Here is a 25840-nt window from a genome sequence, read left to right as displayed (position 1 = left end):
AATTAGCCCGGAGTCCTCTAGATTTAGCTATATTAATAACTATACGATACTAAGCGTTAAGAGGGACCTTACTAAAGCTACTTCCTGGGCATAGTAAATTCTAAACGATACTATTACCTAGGGTAGGGATAATACTATTCGGTTTAATTTTAAAAAGACCGAAGTCCTTTATTTTACGAGGTAAATCTTGCCGAGGGCCGGAGATATCGCCCCCCCCCCTATCCGCTATGATAATAGGGAGATTAGACCTTACGAAAAGGGTATTATAAAGTAGCTAGGTATTATTTTTAATAAGAAGCTACTTTTCTATAGCTATATCGCTAACTACTAAAGTAAAGCTAGGTCTATAGCTAGTTATATTAAAAGTCTTAATAAAGTCTTTAATAGTACGCCCCCCGCTACTATACGCAAAGCGATCTATACTATCGTTATCCTTAAGGCCCTATACGGCGCTAAGCTATAGTTATCGAATTAGAAGTCTAATTCGACCGCGGCATATAGCTAACTGCGCAGGGGCTAATTAGGGGCCCTATTTATAATTATCGTAGCTAGCCTAACCTACGGTTAGAACCTCCTTTTTATACCTACGTAGATATTTATATAGTTTAATTAATCTCTTCGTTAACTACGGTTCGAACTAACTACCCTATAATAGGGATACTAATATTAATTAGTAATTAAACTCTATTATTATAGATCAGTAAGGCATCTCGCTACGCAAAAGAGATAACTTCTTAATACCGTATAGGATAAGAGATTCGTACTAATTAACCTTACGGAAATAAACGAAAAAAAGAAGCGATTCTTAAATATCGTACGGAATTAAGTAATTATAGCCTTTTACTACTTACGAGAGGTCGACGTTTACTACGTTAAACTACGTTAATTAATAGAACTACTTAAGTAACTAGCCTTTTACTATCGCCCTAAGTAGCTTTTTTACTAAACGACTTTTCCGTAGCCAGCCCGTAATTAGAAATTAACTAAGGAAGCTATTTAAAAATTATAGAGAGCACGAGGCTTAGGAAGCTAGAAGTATATGGGATAGCGGAAATCGGCAACCGGTATAGATCCCGAGACTAATTACTATATCTTCTTATAGTAATATAAACGTCTACCGCTACTATTATTAAAAAGAACTACTAAAACCTACCCTTTTTTATTAAATAAAAAGGAGGATCTTAGTAAGTATAATAGCTAGCGATTTAAAAAGGTAGTAGTAATTACTAAAAATAATAAAAACGAGAGTAGTAGCGAGACGGCGAGAGGAAGCGGGAATCTCCTAGACCTTAATAAATTCGTTAGGTAGTAAAAGCACGGATTTACTACGACTAGCGCGCAGATTAAATATATCCTTATTAAGATTAAATACGCTAGTAACCGCTAATATAAGTATAAGCTAGAGCACGCCCCTTAGTAAGTTAAGGTAAAAAAAAAGAGGATAAAACCCGATCTTAAATAGAATCCCAATCCCTTATAAATAAGTAAATATTAACCCGGACTATTAGGGGACGTAGATATATAGAATCGCGGATTAGCTTAATAATAAGCAAATTAACGTAGTATTAATTTATTTAACTAAGGTCTATAAGAAAAAGGGGCTATAGAGGTAACCCCTGTTCTATAAGATCGTAGACGACCTTAGTTATTAGCTAGACGAATAGTTCGCGAGCGCAAGCCTAGGAATTGCGAAAGTAGTTAATAAATTCTTTTATAAGCGAGGGGTATTATTAGCGTAATTATAATCGCGAGAGATATACGAAATACTAATAGCGATAATTATAAAAAAGGAATTCGTACTATAAAACTAGGCATAGGTTAACAAAGTATACAATCGCTTTAACGAATTTAAAAAAAGGATAAACGACCTAGATTTCCTCCCTATAATTATTAATAGAAATTTATTATTATAAAAGGATATACCGGGGCAAAATATAGTACTAGAAGTACGATAATTAATAATTCCGTTTATTTTAATCTATAACTCGTTACCGCTATTAATATAAAATTCGGCGCCGATTAGCTAATAAAAAAAGAAATAAACGACCCGAAGTTACTAATAATACGTAGCGACGTAGGGATTATATATAAATACTGAAAATCTAGTAGCAAATACGAGGCAATTTATAGACCTTAAAAAGATCTTCCTAAAAGAGAAATTATACTCTAAAGGGAAGTATAAGGTCTTATAAGAAACCCTAATAATATTTTACGATTATTACGAAAAAGTCGGAATTAGGGAACACTAGTACTATTCGGTAATTAATATCGTACTCGTAAGTAAAGCCTCTAATTATTATTACGAAGCGGTGCGTAATTTCGATCGAAACGACTTTCTTAGTATAATTTACGTAATCCGAAGCCGCTTTGAGACCTATAATAAGAACCTAGAGCTCCTATTTAAGCTACGAACGATTTCTTTCGTATTTATAGCTAGGATAATAAAGGGTAAATCGCGAGTAGAGATCCTTAAAGAGCTTATTAATTAAATTAATAAGCTAATAAAAACCTAGCTAAATAAGGGGATAAACGAGCGGAAAGTCGGATATCTCTATACCGCAATTTAGTATATACTAGAAATAAAAATTACCCTATACTAAGTACCTAAAAACTACGAGACGCTCTACTTAAGGCTAAGATCTAGCTTTAATATTAAAATAAAAATGCTATGCTAAACCTATCTCTAAGTATACGACGGCCCTTATTAATAATATTAGGTCGATTAAACATATAATAAAAAAAGAAAAGAAACTAAATATAGCAATCGCTAGTAAAGAGGCCCAGATTCGTTAAATAAGTAGAGATTTAACTCGTAAGTAGGGTAATAAAAAAAGTAATACTATATTTATAAAAAGGATAGATATTAGTTAAGTAACTACTCTAAAGAAGAGCGTACTAAATCGTACGAATAATATAAAAAGTTAAGGGTAGTAAACGGTAAAACTAGCCCTCGTTAGTTTAACTAATTCCTCGTTATATATAAGGGCAGATCCGGGGGTACGGAACCTAGCGATAGTAGCTAAAGTAGCGGCCTAAAGTATATACCCCCTATAAGAGATTTAGAAAATAAAGAAGATCTTACCCCCTATATTAATAAATTAGATTATGATAAAATCGACGATATTAACTATTCTTTTTTCGCCCCGTTAGCCTCCGGAGGATATACGAGGCTAAACGAATAAAAGGTAATAAAAGCTCTTAATAAGTAGGCTTTTATTTATAAATAATAAGGGAAGGTCCCTTAGATAACGGATATAGAAGCGGCTAAAAGGGCGAATCTAATAGGGCCGAAGTCTATTTTCTTAATAATTAAAGAGAAGACGCTATCTCTCTTAATATTTAAAAAAAAGGAATATAGTACTAAGTAAATCTAGGGGTAGCTAGAGGGGTCCTTTTTATACTACTTAGATCCCTCGAATACTAAGCTTATATAAGTATTCTATACGAGCGAAAGGTATAGCCTAGACGATTTCTATAGAGTTATCCTAAATACTAGGGTATCGTAATAGTTAATTAGAGAAAAAGGGTAATTCTAAGCGCTATAGAAAATCGCACTAGTAACGTTTAATACGTCGATAGTAGGTATTACGAGGATTAGTTTTAGCCTAAGTAAGGAAATCGTCGCCCTAGGTATAGTAAAAGTAGAGATATACTTCGGAACGATAACTTTTTATATTTTGCCTATTAATACCCTATTTCTCCTATATCTAAAAGACATAGATCGACTAGGTATTATATTTAATAATACGAGGAATAAAATCTCTAGTAGTAAGTACTTCGAAATAGTTAAATAATAATAAGGGTATACGTTTATAAAGCTTACTAACGATACGAAGTCGATTAATTACCTAACGGAAAGTGAGCTTAGAAAACTATACTAGAGATTCGGGTACCCGTCGGTTATGAGGCTATATAACCTCCTAAAATAATTAAGTAATAATAATATTAAAATAGGGGCGCTAGAGTAGTTAATAAAAGTATACTACTAATACTAAATAAATGCGCAGAGCCCACGCAGATTCAAGTTTAAATTACGTAATAAGCTTAATTTTAACTAAGAAATAGTCGTCGATATTTTCTATTTAAATAGTCGGCTAGTATTATATATAATCGACGTAGCTATATCTTTCTAAGTAGGGCAATTCCTCCGGGATTTATAAGTAAAAATAGTATAAGTAGCCTTACAAAAAAGCTAGATTAATATATATTAAGGACCGCTAGATAGTATTAGAACCGACGCTAGTACTAGCTTTAAGTTAATAGAATTTAGGGATAATGCGACGGCCTATAGTATATAACTAAAAGTCGTACCCGTTAAAACGTACTATAGTATTAGAAAAGTAAAAAGGGTATACTAGTAGTTAAAAAGGGCGTTTAGAATTATTAAAGAGGAAAATCCGGATTTTACTAACGACGAATGCCTCTAAATAGCACTTAAATACTATAACGATACTATAGGGCCTAACGGACTTATACTAACGCTATTAGTATTTAGAGCATATTTAAGAACGACCTTAGCCTCGCTACCGTTACTAAGTATAAGCTAACGAGCCTAAGTAATTAAAAAAGTAATATAGGCACTGCGCGAGGTAAGTATAAAAAAGTAAGTTAACGAGGTAATTACTACGCGTAATAGGCCCGATATAAGAAATAATCTAAACATACTACTAAATTCGGATATACGAGTATAGCGCGAAATTACTTAATAATAAGCTAGGCTATATAAGTTAATTTTTATTAACGAGCGCTCTTATATAGTTACGAGAGATCGCGACTAGCTACTCGAAGTATTAATTACGGTAGTTAAACCGTATTATATAAATCCTAACGAGGTAATTTCTAACTTATAAAAAGAAAAAGAGCTAGGGGAAACTATATAACCCGTAGTAGAGGCATAAGAAATTATCCTTAATAAAATCGTCGTAGTAATACTAATAAATAATAAGGAAGAGGATATTATTAAAAGGGCACTAATATTACTAATAAGACGTCGTAGAAGACTACGACGGCAAGCCCCAACGTAGTAATTTATTACTAGTAACGAGGTAATTAATACCTTTTATATAGTAAAAGAGAAAGCCGATTTCGAGCTAGTAGTTAAACTACGTAAAGAAGGTATAATTATAACTACTAAAAAGCCGTATAAGGGATTAGATCTTATCGAAGTAGACACTTTTTATAATCGAGGGGTCTATCGATTTATCCTATACGACCTAGAAAAATATATAAACCTCTATATATTTAAATTACGAATAATTCGTAAGATTAAAGAGAAAGGAACACCCTAGCCGTACGAGAAGTCTAGATACGTAATCTAAGGGTATAGCGACGTCGAAAAGGCGACGCTACTTATATAATCGCCCACTATATAGCGCTATAACTAACGATTAATAATAGTACTAATAGCATTGCTACGGAAAAAGGGATACGAGATTTAGAGCCGTAATATTACCTAGGCCTATACTTAATCGGCCACAGGGCTTATAAGGAAAATCCTAGCCTATTTACCGAAGGAAATAGCTAGTAAGTACCTAAAAAGCACGATTATTAAAGTACTTAAGCTACTATATAGGCTCGCAGAATCGGGTACTTATTAATAGGCTACTTATTACGATTTTTATATTAATTAACTATTAATAATTACCTCTATATATAACCCGTACTTACTAATCGCGGAGCACGAAGGTAACTAATTTAGGATCGTCGGAATATAAACTAACGATATATTAGGCCTATTTAATATTAACTTTATAAAAAAAGAGGATAAGGAGCTTTAAAAAGCGGGCTTCGTAACGAAGCTAAAAGAGGTCCTTATAATAAATACCCCCCTAGTATTTAACGGCGGGATTCTTATAATTAAAAGGGAAACCGTCGTTTTTTAATAAAAGGGGTAGGGCGAGAAGATTAACCTCGTTAATTTAAATATAACTAACGTTAAAAAGCGGTATAAAACTAAGCTCGCGCGAGGGGTATATATTATAAGTATTTATTAGCCTAAGGTAATTCTTAATTATACTAAGGTAGCGTAGACTATAAATTTAACTAAATAAGACGTCGAGGTACTTAATAAGCGGCTTAAGTAGTAATAAACGAATCTCGATCGAGGTCTCGTTTATTACCTAATCGACCTTGCGACTAGTAAGCTTTACGTCTTCGTTAATAGGTTATTTACGAATAATAACAACCTTATTTCGTAATTAGGGTATATTATTATCTTAGTTAACGAGAGTATAGGCAAGAGCGAATTTATTATATATAGTAATATAATTTACTACTCGTTAATTAAAAGTAAGTAGGTAACGAGAAGTATACTAATATTAGAGGTTTATAGTATAATTAACGGCGTTAACCTCTCTTACGCAATTTTAATAACGCTAAGGAAGATTATTAATCGAATTAGCCTTCTACCTATTCTAACGGTTATTTATATAGATTCTTACTTGCTATACGAATACCTTATTAAATTAGGAACGACGAAAGAAAAGAGGCTTATAATCGATATTATAGCCCTTAGGTAATTATATAAAAGGCGCGAGATACTCGAGATCTATTAAATTAATAATAAAAATAAGTTCGTAAACGTTTTTATAAAAATAGTACTAAATAAGGGATTAGAGTAATTCGTAGGTAGTAGAAAAGTTACTATACGAATATAGGGATAGGTTATATAAAAAGAGTAAAAAAAAGGGGGAAAAGGAGACGACTTAGTAAACGGGCCCGAGGTCAAATTATACCTCTAACCATAGTAGTTAAATCGATAAAAAAAAAAGAAAGTTAGTATCGGATTAGAAGTCTAATTCGACCGCGGTATATAGCCAACTACATAGGGGCTAATTAGGGGCCCTATTTACGATTATCGTAGCTAGCCTAACTTATAGTTAGAACCTCCTTTTTATACCTACGTAAATATTTATATAGTTTAATTAATCTCTTTGTTAATTACGGTTCGAACTAACTACCCTATAATAGGGATACTAACAATAGTACCCCGGCCCGAACCGACCTATTTTTAAAGTTAGGGTTAACTCCGAGATACGCGCCTAACTAAAAGTTTAATATAGGCTAAAGTCGGTTATTAGGACCCTCTAGACCCCTATTAATATCGCCTTAAGGGGCTCCCTCTTAATATAATAAACTATACCGGTTATAGTACTACTACGTAAAGCGAGCACTTTATTAATAAAGCTTTTTTTAGACTCCCTTAAAGACCGCTATGCCGTTAGGCTTTTTATACTAAACTACTCTTATTCCCTAGCCTAGAGGATCCGTAATTATAGGCTACTACGCGACTATAAGAACCCCTCTTACCTAACTACGCTTATTTAAGTAGCTAGTTAAGTCGAACGTCCCCTATAACTAGCCTTATTACCCCGTAACTTCTCGATTATAAATAACTCTAGTAATACTTAAGAAGTAACTAAGATAGAAGAGATATAAAGCTATTATAAATAGTATAAATCTCTCCCTATTACGTATATTATAGCCTATATAAATAGGTTATAAATAACTCTAAAAGCTACGGGCTTTAGGTATACTATTTATTAAGGACCGTAACTAATTTATCTTAGGTACTACCGCCTCCCCCGGGCCGAGGTTTTTAATATTAAAATAAAAGGGGCTGCCGCGGGTCTCTGCGCGGCGCTAAGGCTTAAAAATAAGTCTATTATAGCTATTACGGTCTACTTAAATAACTAGGCCGCTATTAAGTACTTAAATAGTACCCCCCCCTTATCCTCTTAATATATTATTCTCGAGTTTAGGGAGCTTATTAAAAACGCTAGGGTCCCCGTTACTTCTTACTAAACGCCTAGTTATAAGAGTATTATAAGGAACGAGATAATAGACCGGTTAGCTAAAAAAAGTACTATTATAAGTCCCCCTAACTTACTTATACGCCCCCTAATTACTATTTATATTAAGCGTCGTACCCGGGAGAAATAGCTAACTATACTTCGGGGCTAGTAAGAGGATTACTAACTAGACTCCTATAGGGCCCTCGCTTTACCTATCGATAGTATAGCGAGCCCCGAGCTAAAGTTACTTACGTAACGCTAGCTTTATTAGCTCTTCTTAGCTAGGTCCGGTTATAAGGACTACGCTATATATTACTACTTATATAACTACGATAATACTAACTTCCGCTACTTATATAAAAAAAAGAAAGCACCCGACTATATTTATTATTATTATCTAGTCTCGCGCAGGGGCACGCTATAGTTCGCCCGAGCTAACTTTATCTAGCGTTAACTTAGTAAAGACTAGTCTACTTATATTATACTACTATAGAGCTCCCGGTTCTTTACTAATATCTACCTAAAATAAACTAATATTTATTAGAATCGGGTTAGCGCGCGCGGAATTAGCTATAGTAATACTAAACCTATATTTATTACTAAATAATACGGCTATAATAGAGGTCTCGGGGTGCCCCCCTTAGCCCTTATATTAACAAACCGATACAATAGGACGTGCTATATAGTTCGTATCCTAACCGACTATTTAGAATAGACCCTTTTAAGCTAAACCCCCCTACTATAGTAGGTTTATTAGTACGGCTATTAGCTCCCCTAGCGGATATTAATCTTATAGGGCGAGCATATTAATACGGCTCGTTTAACTAAGATACGTAATAGGCTATATGCCCCGTCGGCCCTACGAAGCTTACGTCTATATATAGCGGTACTAATAGTAATATTACTCTTTATTTACGTTATATTAACACTTTACCTTACTATATAACATATTATATTACCTTATAATACGATATATATTATATACTTCCTCCCCTTACCTTACTACTTTATATTATACTACTCTCTTTCTACTTACTAAAGGAGCTAGACTCTCTACCTCGGGCGGTAATACCTACTATAGCACGACGACGGTCTTTTTATAAATATATAGAATACTACTTAGTTAGTCTATTATATTACTAGCGCAATACTCGAACCTCGCTAAGTATATCTACCCTAAGTTATAAAATATTATAGGGGGCCATGCTTAGGTAGAAGGGTTAATCTTAGAGTATATATTATATTATTTTATAAGAGGGTATTATATAGGCTCTACGGGGCACGGCATATGGTCTTGTAATTTTAACGCGATGTAGTCGCCTTTTGCCTTACTTAAGGACATCACGGCGTAAAATAGTACAAACAAACAAACAAACAAACAATAGCCAACATCTCCCTACTTCTGCTTAGCTATCGAAACAGATGCCGGCAGTAAACACATGGCAGGCTGAAGCTGGTACTTTAAATGAAGAGCTTAGCAAAAGTTAATTACGTCTCCAGAGCTCGGCTATCTTAGCCGGTTCTAAGGGCACGATTGCTTTGATTGCTGAATCTCCTTTCATCTTTCAGAAAAAGGAAATGAAACCACATTATCCCCATAATTCCCACAGGTGGTTTCCAATTCGTGCAATTTCATTCACATCATCCGCTCTATTGTTTTAAGACTCTCAGTTCTGGGGATTCACGTGCTTATAGAGAACGGGCACACATATGCAAGCGAAGGAGCGCGATTTGAAAATCTGTTCAGGCAAGATGTCTATCGGTCCTAGCGCTCTCTTGACAAATCCATACCTCTGAGATGTTCTCGTGAAAGCAAGATGTATTGGCAGCTGGCACTTAGATGTGTGGTGGGGTGACGCCGGAAGCACAAACCAGATTCCTCATTGCTCCTCCAATTACCCATGCCGCCGGGAGACACTCACAGGATATTCCCCCAATCAACGTGCAGGCCGCGTAAAACTCATGGTTTGTCCTCCTCTTAGCTATTCCTACATAACACAATTTTTTGCCCACTGGACAGTTCTCAAGTCTGCTATAGCTTTGTCCGCCGGGTTTACAATACGTCTTTGGTCAAAATCCTCACAACTACGATTATCGACCCATCGAATGCCAGTAACGAAACACTAGGATTATTAGACATGGCCACATCGAGAATCTCCAATGCCGCATGCTTCATAGGTCTGCTTTTCGCTTCTACATGGCTGACCAGAACGCACGCGAAACCTCCACCATCCGATACTCTGTGGCAAGTATCACCGCCATTGGACTATAACGATAAGCTCTTTGCGGGATGGAAGCAGATATCGGTTGAAGCAGAGATTCAAATATACAACGGAGTGGCCGAGAATCGTACATACGCGCACCATCCGGAACTGTTTGCTATCGGTTCCGATGTCCTCCTCATTTACTCCTCTGCCCCAGTCGACGAGGATAGTATGGGCCAAGATATATGGATCTCGACTTCAAGCGACAATGGATCATCTTGGAGCTCTGGGAGAAGCCTAATGCCGGCTGCTCTTCTTCCAAACCAGACAGAGACGCACAACTGGAAGTATTGGTGTGACCGAGGCATTGCTCAGCGTGCATGGCAGGCGTTGACCTTTGTGCACCTCGAGGGCGAACTTTACGCCGTTGGCCAATCAGGCAGTAGGTGGTGTCCAGGGCGGTGGGCAGCTGCAGGTCGAATCGCACGCAAAGTTTCTCTCAGCGGAGAACCGCTTGCGGACCCCTGTTGGCTGGAACAGAATGACTTCACAAAATCCGAATTGTACGCAGAGACCGTCTACGGCACTGAGTATGGCATGGAATACTGCGCCAGAGCCTGCGAAATCAACGCGGTTTTGCGAAAGCCGGATGAGGCACCGGCTTGGTCGCCATGGCTTTACAATAACGGTCTATATGCCGCTGATGGATTGCATCAAATGGAAGAACAGACATTTGCTGTTTGGCACAACGACAGTGACTCATCTACAGGAGGGTACTGGCAACGACATTGGCGCGACATCACTTCAGAGGCAAATAACACCCACTCAGTCTGGGTTGAGTACAACGCAGATCCGAAAGGGAACGGCTGGTATCCCAAAATCTTGAACTCGCACGGCAATGCAATACATCAAACAAACATACCGGATGCGAAGACAAAACAATTTCTGGGGAAGCTCGACGGTACCGGCGACAGATTTCTGTTGTCAAACCCAAGATACAATGCTGCAGATCCTCAACGACAGCCACTGACCTTAGCATTATCTCGTGGAGCCGACCAGACTTATAAGTCGATTGGTGTGTTGAGAACAAATGCGACAAAGGCGATTGTCCCGGATACGCGTGATGGAATCAAGAATCGGGCGTTTGGCTTCAGCTATCCTAGCGCAGTTCAGGTTGGCAGGAAACTGCTGATTGCTTACAGCGAGAACAAGGAGAACATTTGGGTTAGTGTTGTTGACATATCTGCACTTCCATAGGAGGTCAATGAATCAGATTGATGAGCTGCGTCTGACTACCTTATCGAGACCGCTATCTACCTTATGTGTCGTAGCAGTATTATGGTAGAATTGGTAATAAGGAGGCAGCGAAGAAATCGAAGAGTCCATTCCACATCAGCGAGACTAGCTCCAGTGTATTCAAGTGTGTCTAGTTGCATTCCTTTACTACCATCTAATATCCATCAGACCGGTATGTCTGGATGTGACTTCTGCATGTGATTAGATGCGAAGTTGAGGGCCAAGCTAATTATGACGTCAATGACTGGAGGTGTACTTCTGGTGTGCGGTCAACCTGCAGTCGTACCCAGTAGGTCGACTGATGCTGACTATTACAAGACAGGCACAGATCTGTCACCATTGGCCACGGATGGTCCCGGCTTTCCGCGGAATACAAATCCCGGCATTTCCACGACATTAAAGTAACGCGTCAGGTCTACAGTATACCTTCACAGCCTGGACTTAACATTGCGCCAAATTCCATCATTCTGTGTATGTCTTTTCTCATTTTCTACCAAGACAGCATCAAAATTATTCATTATGCCCGAGAAACTTCTTTTCACGGGCGCCACAGGCTTTATGTGCGCTCCGTGCCCTTTTCCGACTCGAACTTGCCCTGTCAAACTGACTGCTTCGTAGAGGTGGCACTGTTCTGACACAGCTCCTAAACTCTTCTAACAAAGACATCAATGCACTGTCGATTACCGCTTTAGTTCGGGGGCAAGAACAAGCGGATATTCTGAGCCAAAAAGGCATCCATGCCGTCCTCTTTACGGGCCTAGATGACTCTCAATTTTTGACGAAGATTGCAAGTGAGCACGACTACGTTATCCACACACCAACTGGCTTCCATACAGGCTCGGCTGTAGCTCTTTTGGAAGGGCTAGCGGAGCGGAAGAAGCAGACGGGAAGAGATGTCCACTTCGTTCACGTAAGTTTTCGCGCTATTCTGACTCTTATTGTAATATCTTTAACAAAACATGGATGAGCCAGACATCGGGAACGTCCAACCTTGCTGAAAGAACGATCACCCAGCGGTCGGGTGACATTCATCAATGGTCAGATAAGGAGAAGGTATACGAATATGAAGAAAAGAAAGAATCCCAGGAGGCTTACGGCCAGCGAACAACAGATATTGCTGTTGTTAGGACTGCAGAGAAGACCGGAGTCAAAGCATACATCATGATGCCCCCCACAGTCTACGGGCGTGGCACCGGCCTCTTCAATCAAGGATCCATGCAAATTCCTAGCATCATTCGTGGCGCGATCAAGGCCGGCGTCCCTGAATACGTCGGCGGGGGCACAGCCCGTCTTGGGCATGTCCATGTTACGGATCTTGCAATGCTGTACGAGCTTATTTTGAGCAAGGTCCTCTCTGGAGAGACGATTCCTTCAGGCAGGAGAGGTATTTACTTCTCTAACACTGGCAGTCACAATTGGCGAGATCTTGCGGGCTTGGTTGGTAAAGCAGGTGCCTCGCTTGGTGCTTTGGAGTCAAGAGAGCCTCGTTCGGTGAGCTTGGAAGAAGCTGGATCAAGATGGCTGAATGCGACACCCCAGATTGCGGAGATGAATTATGCTGCACAGTGAGTCATTCCAAGTGTGCCAACCAAAGATTTAAGCGAGTACAAGCAGGGATTAATTTCTTCAGCTCTTCTACGAAGCCTGTTTTGGCACCAGAGCTCGGTTGGAGGCCCACGAAGACAGAGGCCGATTGGGAAGCTTCGTTTGTAGAGGCGTTTCAAATGGTTTTGGACGAGCAGGCCCAGTAATCATAAAATTGGTCTTTCAACTACTATTCAGTCTGCTTTGTAGGACTATCAAAGCCCTGTGGAGCAGCTCAGGTATATGTAGAGCGCTGAGAGTATATTTCGAGGGAAGGGCAGATTTCAGTAATACATCTTCTAGACCCTAAGAGCAGTTGACCTCTGTGAGCTCCTTCCCTGTGTCGTGCACCTATTGACATCTGCTCACATTGTAATTTACTGGAAAGTCCTCTCGAGACCTGTAGTTGGTCTAATACCAGTGTATGGATGGATCCAACGAATATATAGTCCGTAACAAATAAACAACCCCATGCTATCTGTGGGTATGACAAGCTTTAGTAGACATACAAGTTCAAGGCATCTGGGTTAGACGCCAACGTTTTCTTGTTCTGCCTCTGTAGCGCAATCCTCATGATCCAGGCGCAAACAACGACACCGAGAGAGAAGCCGATACTAGCAAGCATTGCAGTTAAGTATCGTGGCTCATCTGATTCTGGCCATAGGTATGGAGTGTAGACGCTAGCAAGGTTCCCAAATGTGTTGGCCATGGCGATCGCAACGGCCTTCTTCTCATCCGTCTGGCCTAAAGTTGCCGAGGTCCATCCGAGAATGATATTATTCACCTAAAATTCCGTTAGGATGAAGTAAATTTTGTGGAATCAAAATCGGCATTTGGATGAACTAACCCCATACGTTGCTCCAACGAAAATCATGATACCGACATATCTAACAGTAGTATTGAGTGTGGCCACAGCCATGGCGAAGCCCGCACAAGCAATGAGCTTGCTCACTGTTGTGTGCCATGTGCGTTCATTGAAACGGCCTGATGAATGCGATACAACAATGCTCATGATGCCAGCTAGAATGTACGGCGGGCACGTTAGAACTAATGTGATTGTGGTGTTGTAGTGAAGGGTTTTGACAACGCTCTGTCTCCAGTCAGCTTATTGTAATCTGAAAGATCAGCTATGGCTGCGAATCCTTACCGGCAAGAAGTTCTTGAAACCATTTGCGGAAAGGTGCAAATTGTCCATGAGACAGAAGAGCCATGTTCTCCAATCGGTACAAGCCTCTCGCAATCCTTTCCAGACACTGGTGCCTCCCTCGCGACGATCGGTCGTATCGTCGAATATGCGCTGGTGTGCCATATGTCGTTGCTCAGGGCTGAGCCAGCGAGTCTGAAGCGGAGCGTCGGGGAGGAAGTAGAATGCCGCCATCGCCACACCAATGGACACAGCACCCTGGACAGTGAATAGCCTACAACTGTGAGTCTACAATCTGAGTGGGGTGAGCCGGATTTTATCATACCATTGCCAGCCTGCAAGGCCGTGCTTCCCATCGAGTCCGGCGAATATGCCAGCCGCAATCAGCCCGGAAAAAGCGCTAGCTAGCATGTTGCCAGTGTAAAAGACAGCCATTCGAGTCGCAATTTCCTTGCGTGTGTAGAACATGCTGAGCATATAGAGTGCGCCAGGGTAGAACTAGACTAATGTCAGCCCGTTCATGTCTTCGATGTCGGCGACAACAACGATCAGATACTTACCGGAGCCTCTGTGATACCGAGAAAGAACCGGCACACTAGCATTGTCTTGTAGTCGTGTGCAAGGTACGTAAGCAGACTTATTATCGACCAAGTCAACATGAAGCCTGCGATGTGACCACCCATTAGAACTACGCGTTCTTGATTGGATGCTTGGCATACATACCCGCCATGTACCAGGAGGGTCGCACTCGGTTCAGGATCATGTTCGAGGGGATCTGGCCACACAGGTATCTACCGACATTGAGATTAGTGGCCATTTGGTACACAAAGATACATAACTCACCCAACAAATAGAATGGATACGCAAGTGTTGTACTCAGTTCCCTTCAGCTTCAGGTCTTCGGACAGCGAGTTAAGCTTGCCATTGATCATTGCGTTTCGGTCGAGGAAATTGAGGAAGTACATGATCCAGAGAATAGGCTTCGGTCGAGTTAGTAAAGGAAGCATTTTCCCAACCATCAACTGAAGCTCGTACCAGAATGTAGAAGTCAATCTTCTTCACGAGTGCAATCTCCTTGGGGTCGGTCTTGGTATGCGCCCCAAACTCGTCAACCTTGCCAATCTTGGCGACAGGCTTCTCGGCGCCTCCATTAGAACCGCCTGTCAAGACACGCTCCATTTGTCTGACATCTGCCTTGTCCTCTTCGGACTTTCTTGGCTCAGTCATTGTGCTTTGATGACTCAGAAAGACGCTGGCATTTGAACCCTTTGTGCGTTGTCTCGACACCGGTCAGATCGTGGGATGACGTGGCTTTCGAATTGCGAGACTTCGGTATTAGACGGTAACACTTCCAAGCATCTTTTCGTCTGTGCAGAGCCTCTCTATATAAGGTAACAAGGAAAATCAGACTATCTCATCTCTCCGTTGGCTCCGCCTGAAGTCACGATAAGACCGACTCCCCCAGGTGGAGCGTTCCCCCATGGGGGAGATGGGGCGCCGAGCTTTTCCGCTCGTGCGGGGTTCGGGGAGATGATGGTCTTCAATTCGGACCCTGCACTAGTACCGACATGGTAGTGACCTGGACGCGTGTTGACAGGGTCTTACATGAAGAGGATGCGACGGAAAACCACTTCTCCAAATACTCCGAACCCATTTGAATCTTCGGTTATGAACCTGGCCAGCTTTTCCGGCTCCACCGGTAGGACAACATGGCGAGGCTCAACGGACGGAAAAGTCACACTTTCCAGGAAGGAATGTGAGTCGCATCAGCCCGATTATCTGACATTTCCACACACTGACTCTGACTTACAATTACCCACTGAATCTTTCTCAAATTATTGGCATTCAGGCCGACAGTTCCGTGGAAATGTACCTTTTGCCTCCCCTCTTTCCCATCGTCTGGCTTCGGCCTCAGTTGGCCATCACTAGACACGTAACATGTCTTGGTGGATTGAGGACCCCATGAAGAACTTACCCCTACCGCAACGTACAGAGGAAAATTGCCAGACATAATGGTGAAAGTATGGGAGGTTCTTGCGAAATTCCCAACAGGGAAAGTACTGATGACTGATTAGAACTTCGAAAGCAACCGGACGCGGATAAGCTAGTGCTACGTTCAAAAGGAAGTGGATCTACCTACCCCAGATGCTGCTAAGGCCTGCTGATGGGAGGCATGCATAACCTTAGCAATACCCAGTTAGGCTGATTTCCTAGACTGACTTAGTATGGTATCGTAGCTTCGGATCCTTTGCTCGTATTACTTTGCCATGAACAAGTCAACCATGACAGGACCTCATATTCGTTGCACACTTTCCCAGTGCTGAACGAATCGCCTATTACCTCTACTTCTACTACTAATGCTGCTGCTGGAGGCATGAGCTGTACTTTTACACAATAATTTACGAGACTTAATTCTTAATATCAACAGCGTCAAATTTAAGTTTTCGCTCTCAACTGAAGCAGAAGGGCCAGATTCAACGATGCGCCCCAAGTACCAAGCAGCGCCAAATTCTGCGCAGCTTGCATGAGAACTAAGTGGCTTCTGTCCCTGTTCACGACTGTCGGGTTTGCTGAGGAGAGCCCGAAATCAAGTATTCCACTGAGCTCCGACATGCCCCGTCCGTGATATGAGAAAGCCATATCTCGGAGATGCTCACGAAGGTGCGACTTCAATGTTTCGGGGCTGCTTTTTAGAAATGCCCATTGCAAGACATGATTTAGGAAGATTCCAAAGATGCTATAAGGTGTGGCAGACTGTAGTGTCGGGTTGCTCATGATTGATGTAGTTTCCAGGACTGATTTGGCGAAGGCATCTAGAGACTCAAATGGCAACTCTTGGTGTGCTCCAACACAGTTGGTGTATCCGTTTGTGAAGTAGACTCGAAGTCGGCCCAGGCTTTCGTCAACAGCATTTGCTCCGCCTTTTCCGAGAGCATCTTGCAAATCAGCAACGCACGTTTGTAGTTGAATGTTTACTAGGCCACGGAGTATTTGAGATGCGTTCTGAAAGTACAGCACTAGACTTTGCGCCACATCCGGGATCGGGTTGCCACTGTACTTGGTGCCGTAGTAGCATTCCCATGATTTCAAAGATGCTGAAATGAACGCGTCAGCTTTGGCATAGACAAGTGGAAGACAGTGTGACTTACCGATGATGTTGTCCCGTATCCGCAGACTTTCTTGATGACAATCACTGCCCGTATCTTGTATCATGGCAGGGTCACTGCCGACCTGTACTGACCAATCGTGCGACCAGTCCAGTGCCTGGCTAGCCAAGCAACTCAGAACAAGGAATTGTGTCCACGGGCTGATGCTATCAGTAATAGCAGAGACTGATGGTGCCAAGTTGGTGAAATCAGCTCTTCTATTGTTCGTAAGAGCCTTAAAAACAATGCCAAACTCTGGTGCCGATAAACTCCCCAAGGGTTTAACTAGAGTTGCCCAGATTGGAGCACTCGTTGTACACCATGCGGCGTCATCACCCGGGCACTCCCACCTAGCGACCTCTGCGAGAGACATCATACTCCGCATGTTCAAAATGGCGGGGAACTGTGAGTCGATCATGAATACGTACCAGCGTAAACGGCGCTTGAACTCAGATGTTGCCCATGCCCTCCAATGATCTTCAACACGACTACCTGCGACATCCGCAACTTTCGTTTTCGGTTGAAACAGACGTCTGACGTATGTCACCAAACTTCCTCTGAGTGCTTCGGCAGTCTCAAATGCCCCTTTGTTTCCGCACCATAACCCAGTATACACTAGTAGTGAAGATGCATAGATAGTTTCGGGATGTCTGGTCAAGCTTTTGTCGGCTTCGATCAGCGCTTGGAGATTTTGACGAGCTCTATCGAGCATGAGTATGGAAAAGCGTCTTGTGTGCCGGATACGGCTGTATGTGGCGCCGATGATGATCATGGCGGAGAGTAAAGATGACGGCAAGTGATCAACTAAGAGCGTTGGTAAGTGAAGTACAGGACTTTGTTCATAGAAACGGTCGAAAAAGAGCCCCAGAAAGACATTCGCAACTGCCAGAGACGGCGGAATCAGATTCTCCGAGCCGGGAGTCTCAAGCTTTAGGAACTCTCGAACGCGAATCCATGTTGATTCTAGTATGTCGAATCGAGGATTGTGTAAAATCATAAGAGGGTGTGACGCGTTGATAGAAATAGAATGTGTCTGACAAAGACTTTTCGACGACGGGTTCCACGCAAATGCTACTCCGTCCTCTCTAGAGGGCACGTTCGGAGGAGAATTAACTCTCGATATACTCTCTGGCCCATCCGAGATTTCGGCTAGAACTAAAGGTGCTGTTCGGTCGTCGTTTGAGGCCACTCGTGTACTACTGCCAGGCATGGCTGGATATTGACCCAGCCAATTCCAGTGAGCAGACAGTGACATCGAATCGTCTTGGAGTATGAAAGGATCACTTATATGTGATGTCTCTCTTACTGCATCGTAGAAATCTGGTGTGAACCACTGGCTTGAGTCAACCCACAGGCTATCCTGCCAAGGTTGAACAAAATACGAGAAGTCCATGTTCGCCGCTAGCTCACTGGTTGTTGCCATTGTATCTTGTGGCCTGGAGAACGCGACGTATGATGGTGAAAGAACCGAAGACGCTGCATACCTAGCCTTGGGCGTCTTGTTCGTGGCGCGGTCAACATCAAGATACTGCAGTCGTGAGTCGCCAACAAGTAGCGGGTGTGTTCCCGGTTCTCTGTATCTATCTCGCGGTTGGGACGAAAGTTGGCTGGGGTTCTCTATGATGAAGGAGTAATCCACCTTTTTCGCTGATGATAATTCATTCTCGTCACGTACTGCATCCTCTTGGCTAAGCTTCTGATGAAGTCGTTGGTGTTTCTTGAGAAGATCGCTCCGTGAGAACCTTTTCTGGCAAATCATACAACGGTGAGGTAGGTTTCCCTGGTCTATGCATTACAACAGTCAGGACTCAAGCGTCACCAGCTCCTTCGTGCTCGTTCATGAATGACCTACGCGTCTTTTGATGACGTTTCAAGTTCTCTATGCGAGTGAAAGATCGAGAACAGACCCCACAAGTGTGGCTAGTCTGTTCAACCTCGTTTGGTGAACCCATCGACTCTATTGGGCAATCTGGGGAAGCTCCTGCGCCCCAAGTCTCTGTGGAGTTGCCGAGATGTGTGAGTGATTCCGCGGGTGGACGGAGACGTGAAGCAAATTGGCGTTGAGGTGGACGTAGCGCCCCTTTTATGAGCTTCGTCCACCTTTCCCCCACACATCCGGGTGGACGCTGATCCGAAATAAGCCTAGTGTTAGACACGCTCGGATTTCCCGAAACGGGTCTTACTGAGATGCCTATCCACACTTACTAGGCATGCCATTCAAAACCTGGGTAACTGCACGTCACTTGGCTTCAAGGCCGAAACTCATGCCAATCCAGCAATCCTTATTCATCATATCTTGCTTCTCTTGCAATTCAAATGGATCCCTCAAAGGCCATCCTGTCGGAGCCAACCCGGCTAGTTACAACCTCGAATGGTGCTTGGCGCGACGCTGAGTCAGGGGTCGTTACTCTTACAAATGGCGAACTATCAGGATCTTCGAAACAGGCATCAATAACTTTTGACTTTGGCCGATGCATTGGCGGAATTCCTACATTCTTGGTTGATCGTGCGAGTGGCGAGGGTCCCATCAGCGCGAGAATCTTTTATAGCGAAACTCATGAAGGAATCGAATGCGAAACAGGTAGAGATATTCTCCTTTAACCGTTATTGTGTCTCAACTAACACAATTTCGAGGCGATGGCCCCTACTTTTTCTTTTCCAATGCTATGGACTGTTATCGCAATGTTTCAATGACTGTAGCGCCCTCGGAATCGCAGCAAACTATCAAACCAAGACTCGCACAACGATCCCAGAGGTACTTGAAAGTTGTTCTCATCACTTCCAATGCCACTCTTGTAATCAGCAAATTCGGTTTCGAGTCAATCAGGCCAACAATACGACCCAAGGCTTCTTTCAGTTGTTCAGACGAGATTCTCAACCGCATTTGGAATGACGGTGTCAACACGCTAGAAATGTGCACCGTGGTCAAAGGCGAGACGGCCCCAGCATGGGACATCACCGACCAAGGGACCAGGGTTCTTGGTCAGCATTGGGCTCCTTGCCGCCAAGGCACGCGATGGGGCGACAAGGAAGTTTCGTTCCAGGTTCTTGTTGAAGAGCTAGGTGCGAGTTGGGGTGTCCACATGGTTGCCAATGGAGTCATCTTCTGCCTGGACGTTATCCAGGAAGAGCTTCGTGCCTTTGAGGGGATGTCACATGTATCAGCCGTATTCCCAGTCAAGTCCTTTGGCAGCTGGTCTACTCACGGAATTGTGAAGCAAGGCGAATGGATCAAGGTTTCTACCATTACGAGCGGCAACCGGATCACCGTCATCATCAACGAGAGAGAAGTTGCAACAATCACAGACGTACAGATCCGACCCCTTCTTGGAGGTTCGGGAATCAACACTGGCTCTGTAGCTTTCGGAGGTCCTGAGGGTTGGCTTGCTCTCTATCGCAACTTGGATGTCAGAGACGCGAACGGGGATTGTCTCTACCAGAATGACTTGTTATTCGGCAACAAGGAGAGGACGCTGGCAGACTTCCAAGTTGGGACGAATGCTGTATCATGCATGGTAGATGGTGCAAAGAGAGATCGAGCAACATTTGGAGGAGATCTCTTTGTTTCAGGTCGAGGCGTTGCATATTCCGGTATGGATAGTGAGGCTGTTGCAGGAAGCATCGAGCTTCTTGCTAGCCATCAGACTGAGGCAGGATACCTTGGAAATTTATGTCCTATCCAGGCCCCTATCCACGCAGGGACCGAGCCTCCTCCAACTTACGCATTCTACTCTATGACTTACGCCCTGTTGTTGGTTGTCGCCATCAAGGACTATTGGTTGAGTTCTGGAGACCATGAAGCTCTTCGGCGTTATCTTCCGGCAGCGGAGAAGTTGCTCGAGTACGCCAAATCCCAGGAGAAGCCATCGGGACTGATCGAAGTTTCACCTGACATGTCAAGTAAGATAAGAATCTGTCTCTCGGCTGCATGGTGTATTGGCTAATCCTCCGTAGTGCATTGGTATCCGCTCGGAGGACCTGTTTTTGGAGCTTCTGGTACAACGAATTTGGCATATTACGACGCCCTGAACGCTGTGAAGACTATGACCACCGACGACCAACGAAAGTCCCAATTATCTGAGAAGCTCGAGACTCTGAGAAAGAGCATTCTGACCAATCTATGGAACTCTGAAAAGGGTTGCATCCGTATGGGGTCCGCTTTGCCAGAGGAAGGAATCTGTCAGGACACGAATGGCTATGCCGTTGCACTTGATGTTGCTGAAGACAGCGATCTTTGTGCATCTCACCTCTCCGGACCTCCAGGCTGGTTGCCTGCAGCTTTCAAGGGTCTTCAACATTGGGACCGTACAGGAGTTGTGAGTCCCTACGCAACAGGATTTGCCGTAGAGGCACTATTTTCACGCCAAAAGGGTCGTGAAGCAATCCAACTGATTGAAAATGTGTGGGGTCCAATGGCGGACACGTCAAGTCCAAATTACTCGGGAGGACATTGGGAAGCGATGACAGTTGAGGGGAAGCCCTTCGGACATGACACCTCACTTATGCATGCTTGGTCCTGTTGGCCAGTGTTTCTCCTGCCGCAGTATGTGGTTGGCGTGAAGCCGCTACAACCGGGTTGGAGTAAAGTACAGCTTGCGCCAGTGTTGTCCGGTCTTAAGTCTGCTCACTATCGTACCGAACTTTCGCAAGGCGTGCTTGAGGTTGAGGTCAGCGTCGATGAGACTGCTGGGGTGATACTCATCCAGGCAACTCTCCCTGTTGGAACAACGGCAGAGATTGTGGCCCCTGCTGGGTACTCCAACGAGAGTACTGAGGGCCTTGAAGGCCCCGTTGACAAAGCGAATATCACCCTTCGTCGCGTATGAGTTCTTCAGAGATGAATTGGAAATTCAGGAGAATAAAAGATATTTGGGGTGATCACAATCTCGTTGTGTCTTTCATCGACGTAACCACATGGTCCATTTGCGCTTTGTATCGAGAGATGAATAACTGAATTGGTGGCGGAGTGATTTTTTAAGCGTGATTTCTATTCTATAAGCTGTTGAAAGCCTCTTCGAGTGCCCTTCTAACACCTACTTTCTCCCACCTCTTTCCTTCCCTTTCAATAAGAAGTAAAAAAATGAAGTGCACTCGCTCTGAATCCTATATATGGCGATGAAATACGCCTGTTTCTAGCACTCAGCGGGCGTGAGACGCTTATCTAGCCTCTGAGATGGCATTTGACTGCTGCTTCACATCTGCTTTGGTTGTTTATTCCGCGTTCGACACGCCAGAACCATACGATGAGCCACTTTCTCGGACAATCTGAAGCCGAGCCCGGCCCAAGTCCACATTCGTACTCATACGTCTCTGCGTTCGATTACCATTCTGCTATTTTATGGTAATGACCTGTCTAGGTCTCCTCTAGGGAATTAGTCTCAGATTGCCTCAATGTTACCCATCATAGCCTCACTTTTATAGAACCAAGTTTCAACTCCATTTAGTGTCCTATTCGCATTCATGTGCAGTTCACGCTAACTCAAATGCTTGTCCTACCCAATGATGTTGCATTGCACTGTTGATTGTCCACCACTGCATTATCTCTGGGAGCATTTGAACCGCCTTCTTGAAGCTGCCGGCCACCAACCTCATTCCATTTTGAATGAATCACCAGAGCGGCAAGTACCAGTGAACTTCGGAATCGCTCTATGGCTAGATGTCATACGATCGGACAGAGTGAAATGAGTTGCAGCACTTCAAACACCAGCAGCATCTTTTATCGACGCGATGAATTCACCAAGGCGATCAAGGTCTGCTTGATAAAGAACATCAATAACGTGACAAAAACCTAGTTGATTTATTACTTGCATTTGTTGCTGAGGTCTCTTTTTCCAAGTTTTCTGTGTCAGAGATGAGAGCCTAGAGTCTAAACTGGTGATCTCCGTTCTTCGTCTCGTTGCCGGACTTAATGCAGACTGTGGAGCATTTCGTCAGTCTTTCCCTGACATCAGGCAGCTTCCAACTATAATACGAAGTCGGCTAAGGAGGTCCCTGGATGACTATCCGCAATTGCTGGCCTGGTGACGGTTTTTTGCTACTCCGGATGATTTCACGCCCAACCCAGGCGGAGCGAAAGCCTCCCGTCAACGAGTGGGTTGCTCCGGAATACACATTCCGTGAGTACATGGTATTTTCGGCCCCGAATAACCGGCTGTACTGGTTTTCATTCGCGTCGTTGGACAGCACATGTGGAAAAGCCACTCCAAAATTCACAAAGACGGGCTCGTTCGGGGAGAGAACCGCCTTGATGATCAGGTTATGGAGGCAACTGCATTCCGTGACATCTACGCCAACAAACCGCACACGGCTCTGGCGGCCCTGAGGATCATGGTTTTTCCTGGCAACATTTTCAAAAAATAATCATAATCAGAGACGCTGCTCATTACCTTAGGTATGCGAGAGTCATGATCATTCTTCTGCACCAAGAATGACACTTAATCTTGGCGAAGTCTTCATTTCTGAACAGTCGTTGAAAGTCATCTCATCGAAAAGGGTTGGGAGCATCGTCGTCACTATTTCCAACGAGAACAATATCTCTAGAGTTTCGTATCGTTAATTCGCAGTGCTGCAGATCACATAATTGGAGTACCTATCTAGCTTAGGAATCCCTCCATCCATTGTAACAGCCCCTGACGTCTTTGATCACTCGAGATGATAAAGTGGTTCGAGCTTAGTGTTTCTCTGAAGAAGAACATATCTCCTCACAAACCAAGGTAACCATGTACGGACCTGATATGCAGCATGGCGACGTGTGGGGACTCCAAAGATATAGTCAAGCTCTTCAAGTGTCCGTTGCCTGGTACCAAGAGTGAGTAGTTGCTTCTGGCTTTCTGACCGATATGAAGATGGACCCACTTTGTCTCTGGAATGAGGAAGAAGATGACGACGAAAGCGAGCAGGTTGAGACCGGCATAGAAGCAGAATGCCCCAGTCGGCCCAATCCTGTGTAAAAGCTCGGGGAAGGTTAATGTGAGGGCACTACCAACCGCATTGTTGACGCAGATCGTGAATGCTGAGCCAATCTCACGATAAGACAGAGGGAAAGCCTCTGAAAAGTAAATGGATGGGAGAGGGCCCATGCCTGTTCGTGTTTTAGCTTTTCTCATTTTTCTTTTTGGATTTGGAATGTAAGTCTGCTGTTTTACTGACCTGGCCCGTACATTGCTATGAATAGATAGATGAAGAATGTGTTAGTATCCCTATTACAGGGTAGTTAGTTCGAACCGTAGGTAACGAAGAGATTAATTAAACTATATAAATATTTACGTAGTAAGTATAAAAAGGAGGTTCTAACCGTAGGTTAGGCTAGCTATAATAATCGTAAATAGGGCCCCTAATTAGCCCCTACGTAGTCGGCTATATACCGCGGTCGAATTAGACTTCTAATTTAATACTAACTTTCTCTTTTTTTTATCGATTTAACCGCTACGGTTAGAGGTATAATTCGACCTCGGGCCCGTTTACTAAGTCGTCTCTTTTTCCCCCTTTTCTCTACTCTTTTTGTATAACCTATCCCTCTATTCGTATAATAACTTTTCCGCTACTTACGAATTACTCTAATCCCTTATTTAGTACTACTTTTATAAAAGCGTTTACGAGGTTATTTTTATTATTAATCTAACGGATCTTAAGTATCTCGCGCCTTTCGTACGATTACTTAAGGGCTATAATATCGATTATAAGCCTCTTTTCTTTTATCGTTCCTAATTTAATAAGGTATTCGTATAGCGAGTAGGAATCTATATAAACAACCGTTAGAATAGATAAAAGGCTAATTCGATCGGTAATCTTCCTTAGTATTATTAAAATTATATAAGAGAGGTTAATGCTATTAACTATATTATAGACCTCCGACGCTAGTATACTTCTCGTTACCCGCTTACTTTTAGTTAACGAGTAATAGATTATATTACCGTATATAGTAAATTCGCTCTTACTTATACTCTCGTTAGTTAGGATAATAATATACCCTAATTACGAAGTAAGGTCGTTATTATTCGCAAATAACTTATTAATAAAGACATAGAGCTTATTAATTATAAAGTCGATTAAGTAATAAACGAGACCTCGATCGAGATTCGTTTATTACTACTTAAGCCGCTTATTAAGTACTTCGACGTTTCGTTTAGTTAGATCTATAGCCTATACTACCTTAGTATAATTAAAAGTCGCCTTAAGCTAATAAATATTTATAATATATACCCCTCGCGCGAGCTTAGCTTTATATTACTTCTTAACGTTAGTTACGTTCGGATCGACGAGGTTAATTTTCTCGCCCTACCCCTTTTATTAAAAAACGACGGTTTCCCCTTCGATTATAAGAATCCCGCTATTAAATACTAAGGGGGTATTTATTATAAGGACCTCTTTTAGCTTCGCTACGAAGCCTGCTTTTTAAAGCTCCTTATCCTCTTTTTTTATAAAGTTAATATTAAATAGGCCTAATATATTATTAGTCTATATTCCGACGATCCTAAATTAGTTACTTTTATACTCCGCGACTAGTAAGTACGGGTCGTACGTAGAGGTAATTATTAATAGTTAATTAATATAAAAATCGTAGTAAGTAGCCTATTAATAGGTGCCCGATTCTGCGAGCCTATATAGTAGCTTAAGCACTTTAATAATCGTGCTTTCTAAGTACTTACTAACTATTTCTTTTGGTAAATAGGC

At 42.5% G+C, this 25840-nt stretch overlaps 6 protein-coding genes across 6 annotated transcripts; 3 read left to right on the top strand and 3 right to left on the bottom strand.

Annotated features, from left to right (window-relative positions):
• Positions 1–3560: 3560 nt before the first annotated feature.
• Positions 3561–3794, top strand: CLUP02_14528 (uncharacterized protein; the record flags this gene model as incomplete). Its single annotated transcript, XM_049293456.1, has 1 exon — positions 3561–3794. A coding segment is annotated over one exon (234 nt), but the record flags the coding sequence as incomplete, so codon positions are not given.
• A 5421-nt stretch (positions 3795–9215) lies between these two features.
• On the top strand, positions 9216–13044 carry CLUP02_14527 (uncharacterized protein; the record flags this gene model as incomplete). Its single annotated transcript, XM_049293455.1, has 10 exons — positions 9216–9249; positions 9592–9762; positions 9822–11221; positions 11329–11417; positions 11499–11582; positions 11616–11764; positions 11796–11853; positions 11912–12203; positions 12266–12858; positions 12924–13044. The coding sequence occupies 10 exons, from the start codon at positions 9216–9218 to the stop codon at positions 13042–13044; spliced, it is 2991 nt and encodes a 996-aa protein (XP_049150601.1).
• A 329-nt stretch (positions 13045–13373) lies between these two features.
• On the bottom strand, positions 13374–16032 carry CLUP02_14526 (MFS transporter; the record flags this gene model as incomplete). The annotated part of the gene is made up of 9 exons (XM_049293454.1): positions 13374–13661; positions 13725–13967; positions 14025–14295; positions 14347–14519; positions 14582–14685; positions 14745–14812; positions 14865–15001; positions 15057–15287; positions 15997–16032. 9 exons carry the CDS (start codon positions 16030–16032, stop codon positions 13374–13376), a joined length of 1551 nt encoding a protein of 516 aa, XP_049150600.1.
• Positions 16033–16457: 425 nt separating this feature from the next.
• Positions 16458–18926, bottom strand: CLUP02_14525 (uncharacterized protein; the record flags this gene model as incomplete). Its single annotated transcript, XM_049293453.1, has 1 exon — positions 16458–18926. One exon carries the CDS (start codon positions 18924–18926, stop codon positions 16458–16460), a length of 2469 nt encoding a protein of 822 aa, XP_049150599.1.
• A 557-nt stretch (positions 18927–19483) lies between these two features.
• CLUP02_14524 (uncharacterized protein) lies at positions 19484–21993 on the top strand (the record flags this gene model as incomplete). Its single annotated transcript, XM_049293452.1, has 3 exons — positions 19484–19748; positions 19802–21067; positions 21122–21993. The coding sequence occupies 3 exons, from the start codon at positions 19484–19486 to the stop codon at positions 21991–21993; spliced, it is 2403 nt and encodes an 800-aa protein (XP_049150598.1).
• Positions 21994–22299: 306 nt separating this feature from the next.
• On the bottom strand, positions 22300–24273 carry CLUP02_14523 (proton myo-inositol cotransporter; the record flags this gene model as incomplete). The annotated part of the gene is made up of 8 exons (XM_049293451.1): positions 22300–22335; positions 22410–22477; positions 22581–22615; positions 22684–22813; positions 22905–23082; positions 23168–23504; positions 23590–23625; positions 23873–24273. The coding sequence occupies 8 exons, from the start codon at positions 24271–24273 to the stop codon at positions 22300–22302; spliced, it is 1221 nt and encodes a 406-aa protein (XP_049150597.1).
• Positions 24274–25840: the final 1567 nt, after the last annotated feature.

The sequence above is a fragment of the Colletotrichum lupini genome, chromosome 8 (assembly GCF_023278565.1).
Source record: "Colletotrichum lupini chromosome 8, complete sequence".
NCBI lineage: Eukaryota > Fungi > Ascomycota > Sordariomycetes > Glomerellales > Glomerellaceae > Colletotrichum > Colletotrichum lupini.
The sequence above is the reverse complement of the archived record's forward strand: the minus strand, read 5'-3'. Positions and strand labels throughout refer to the sequence as shown.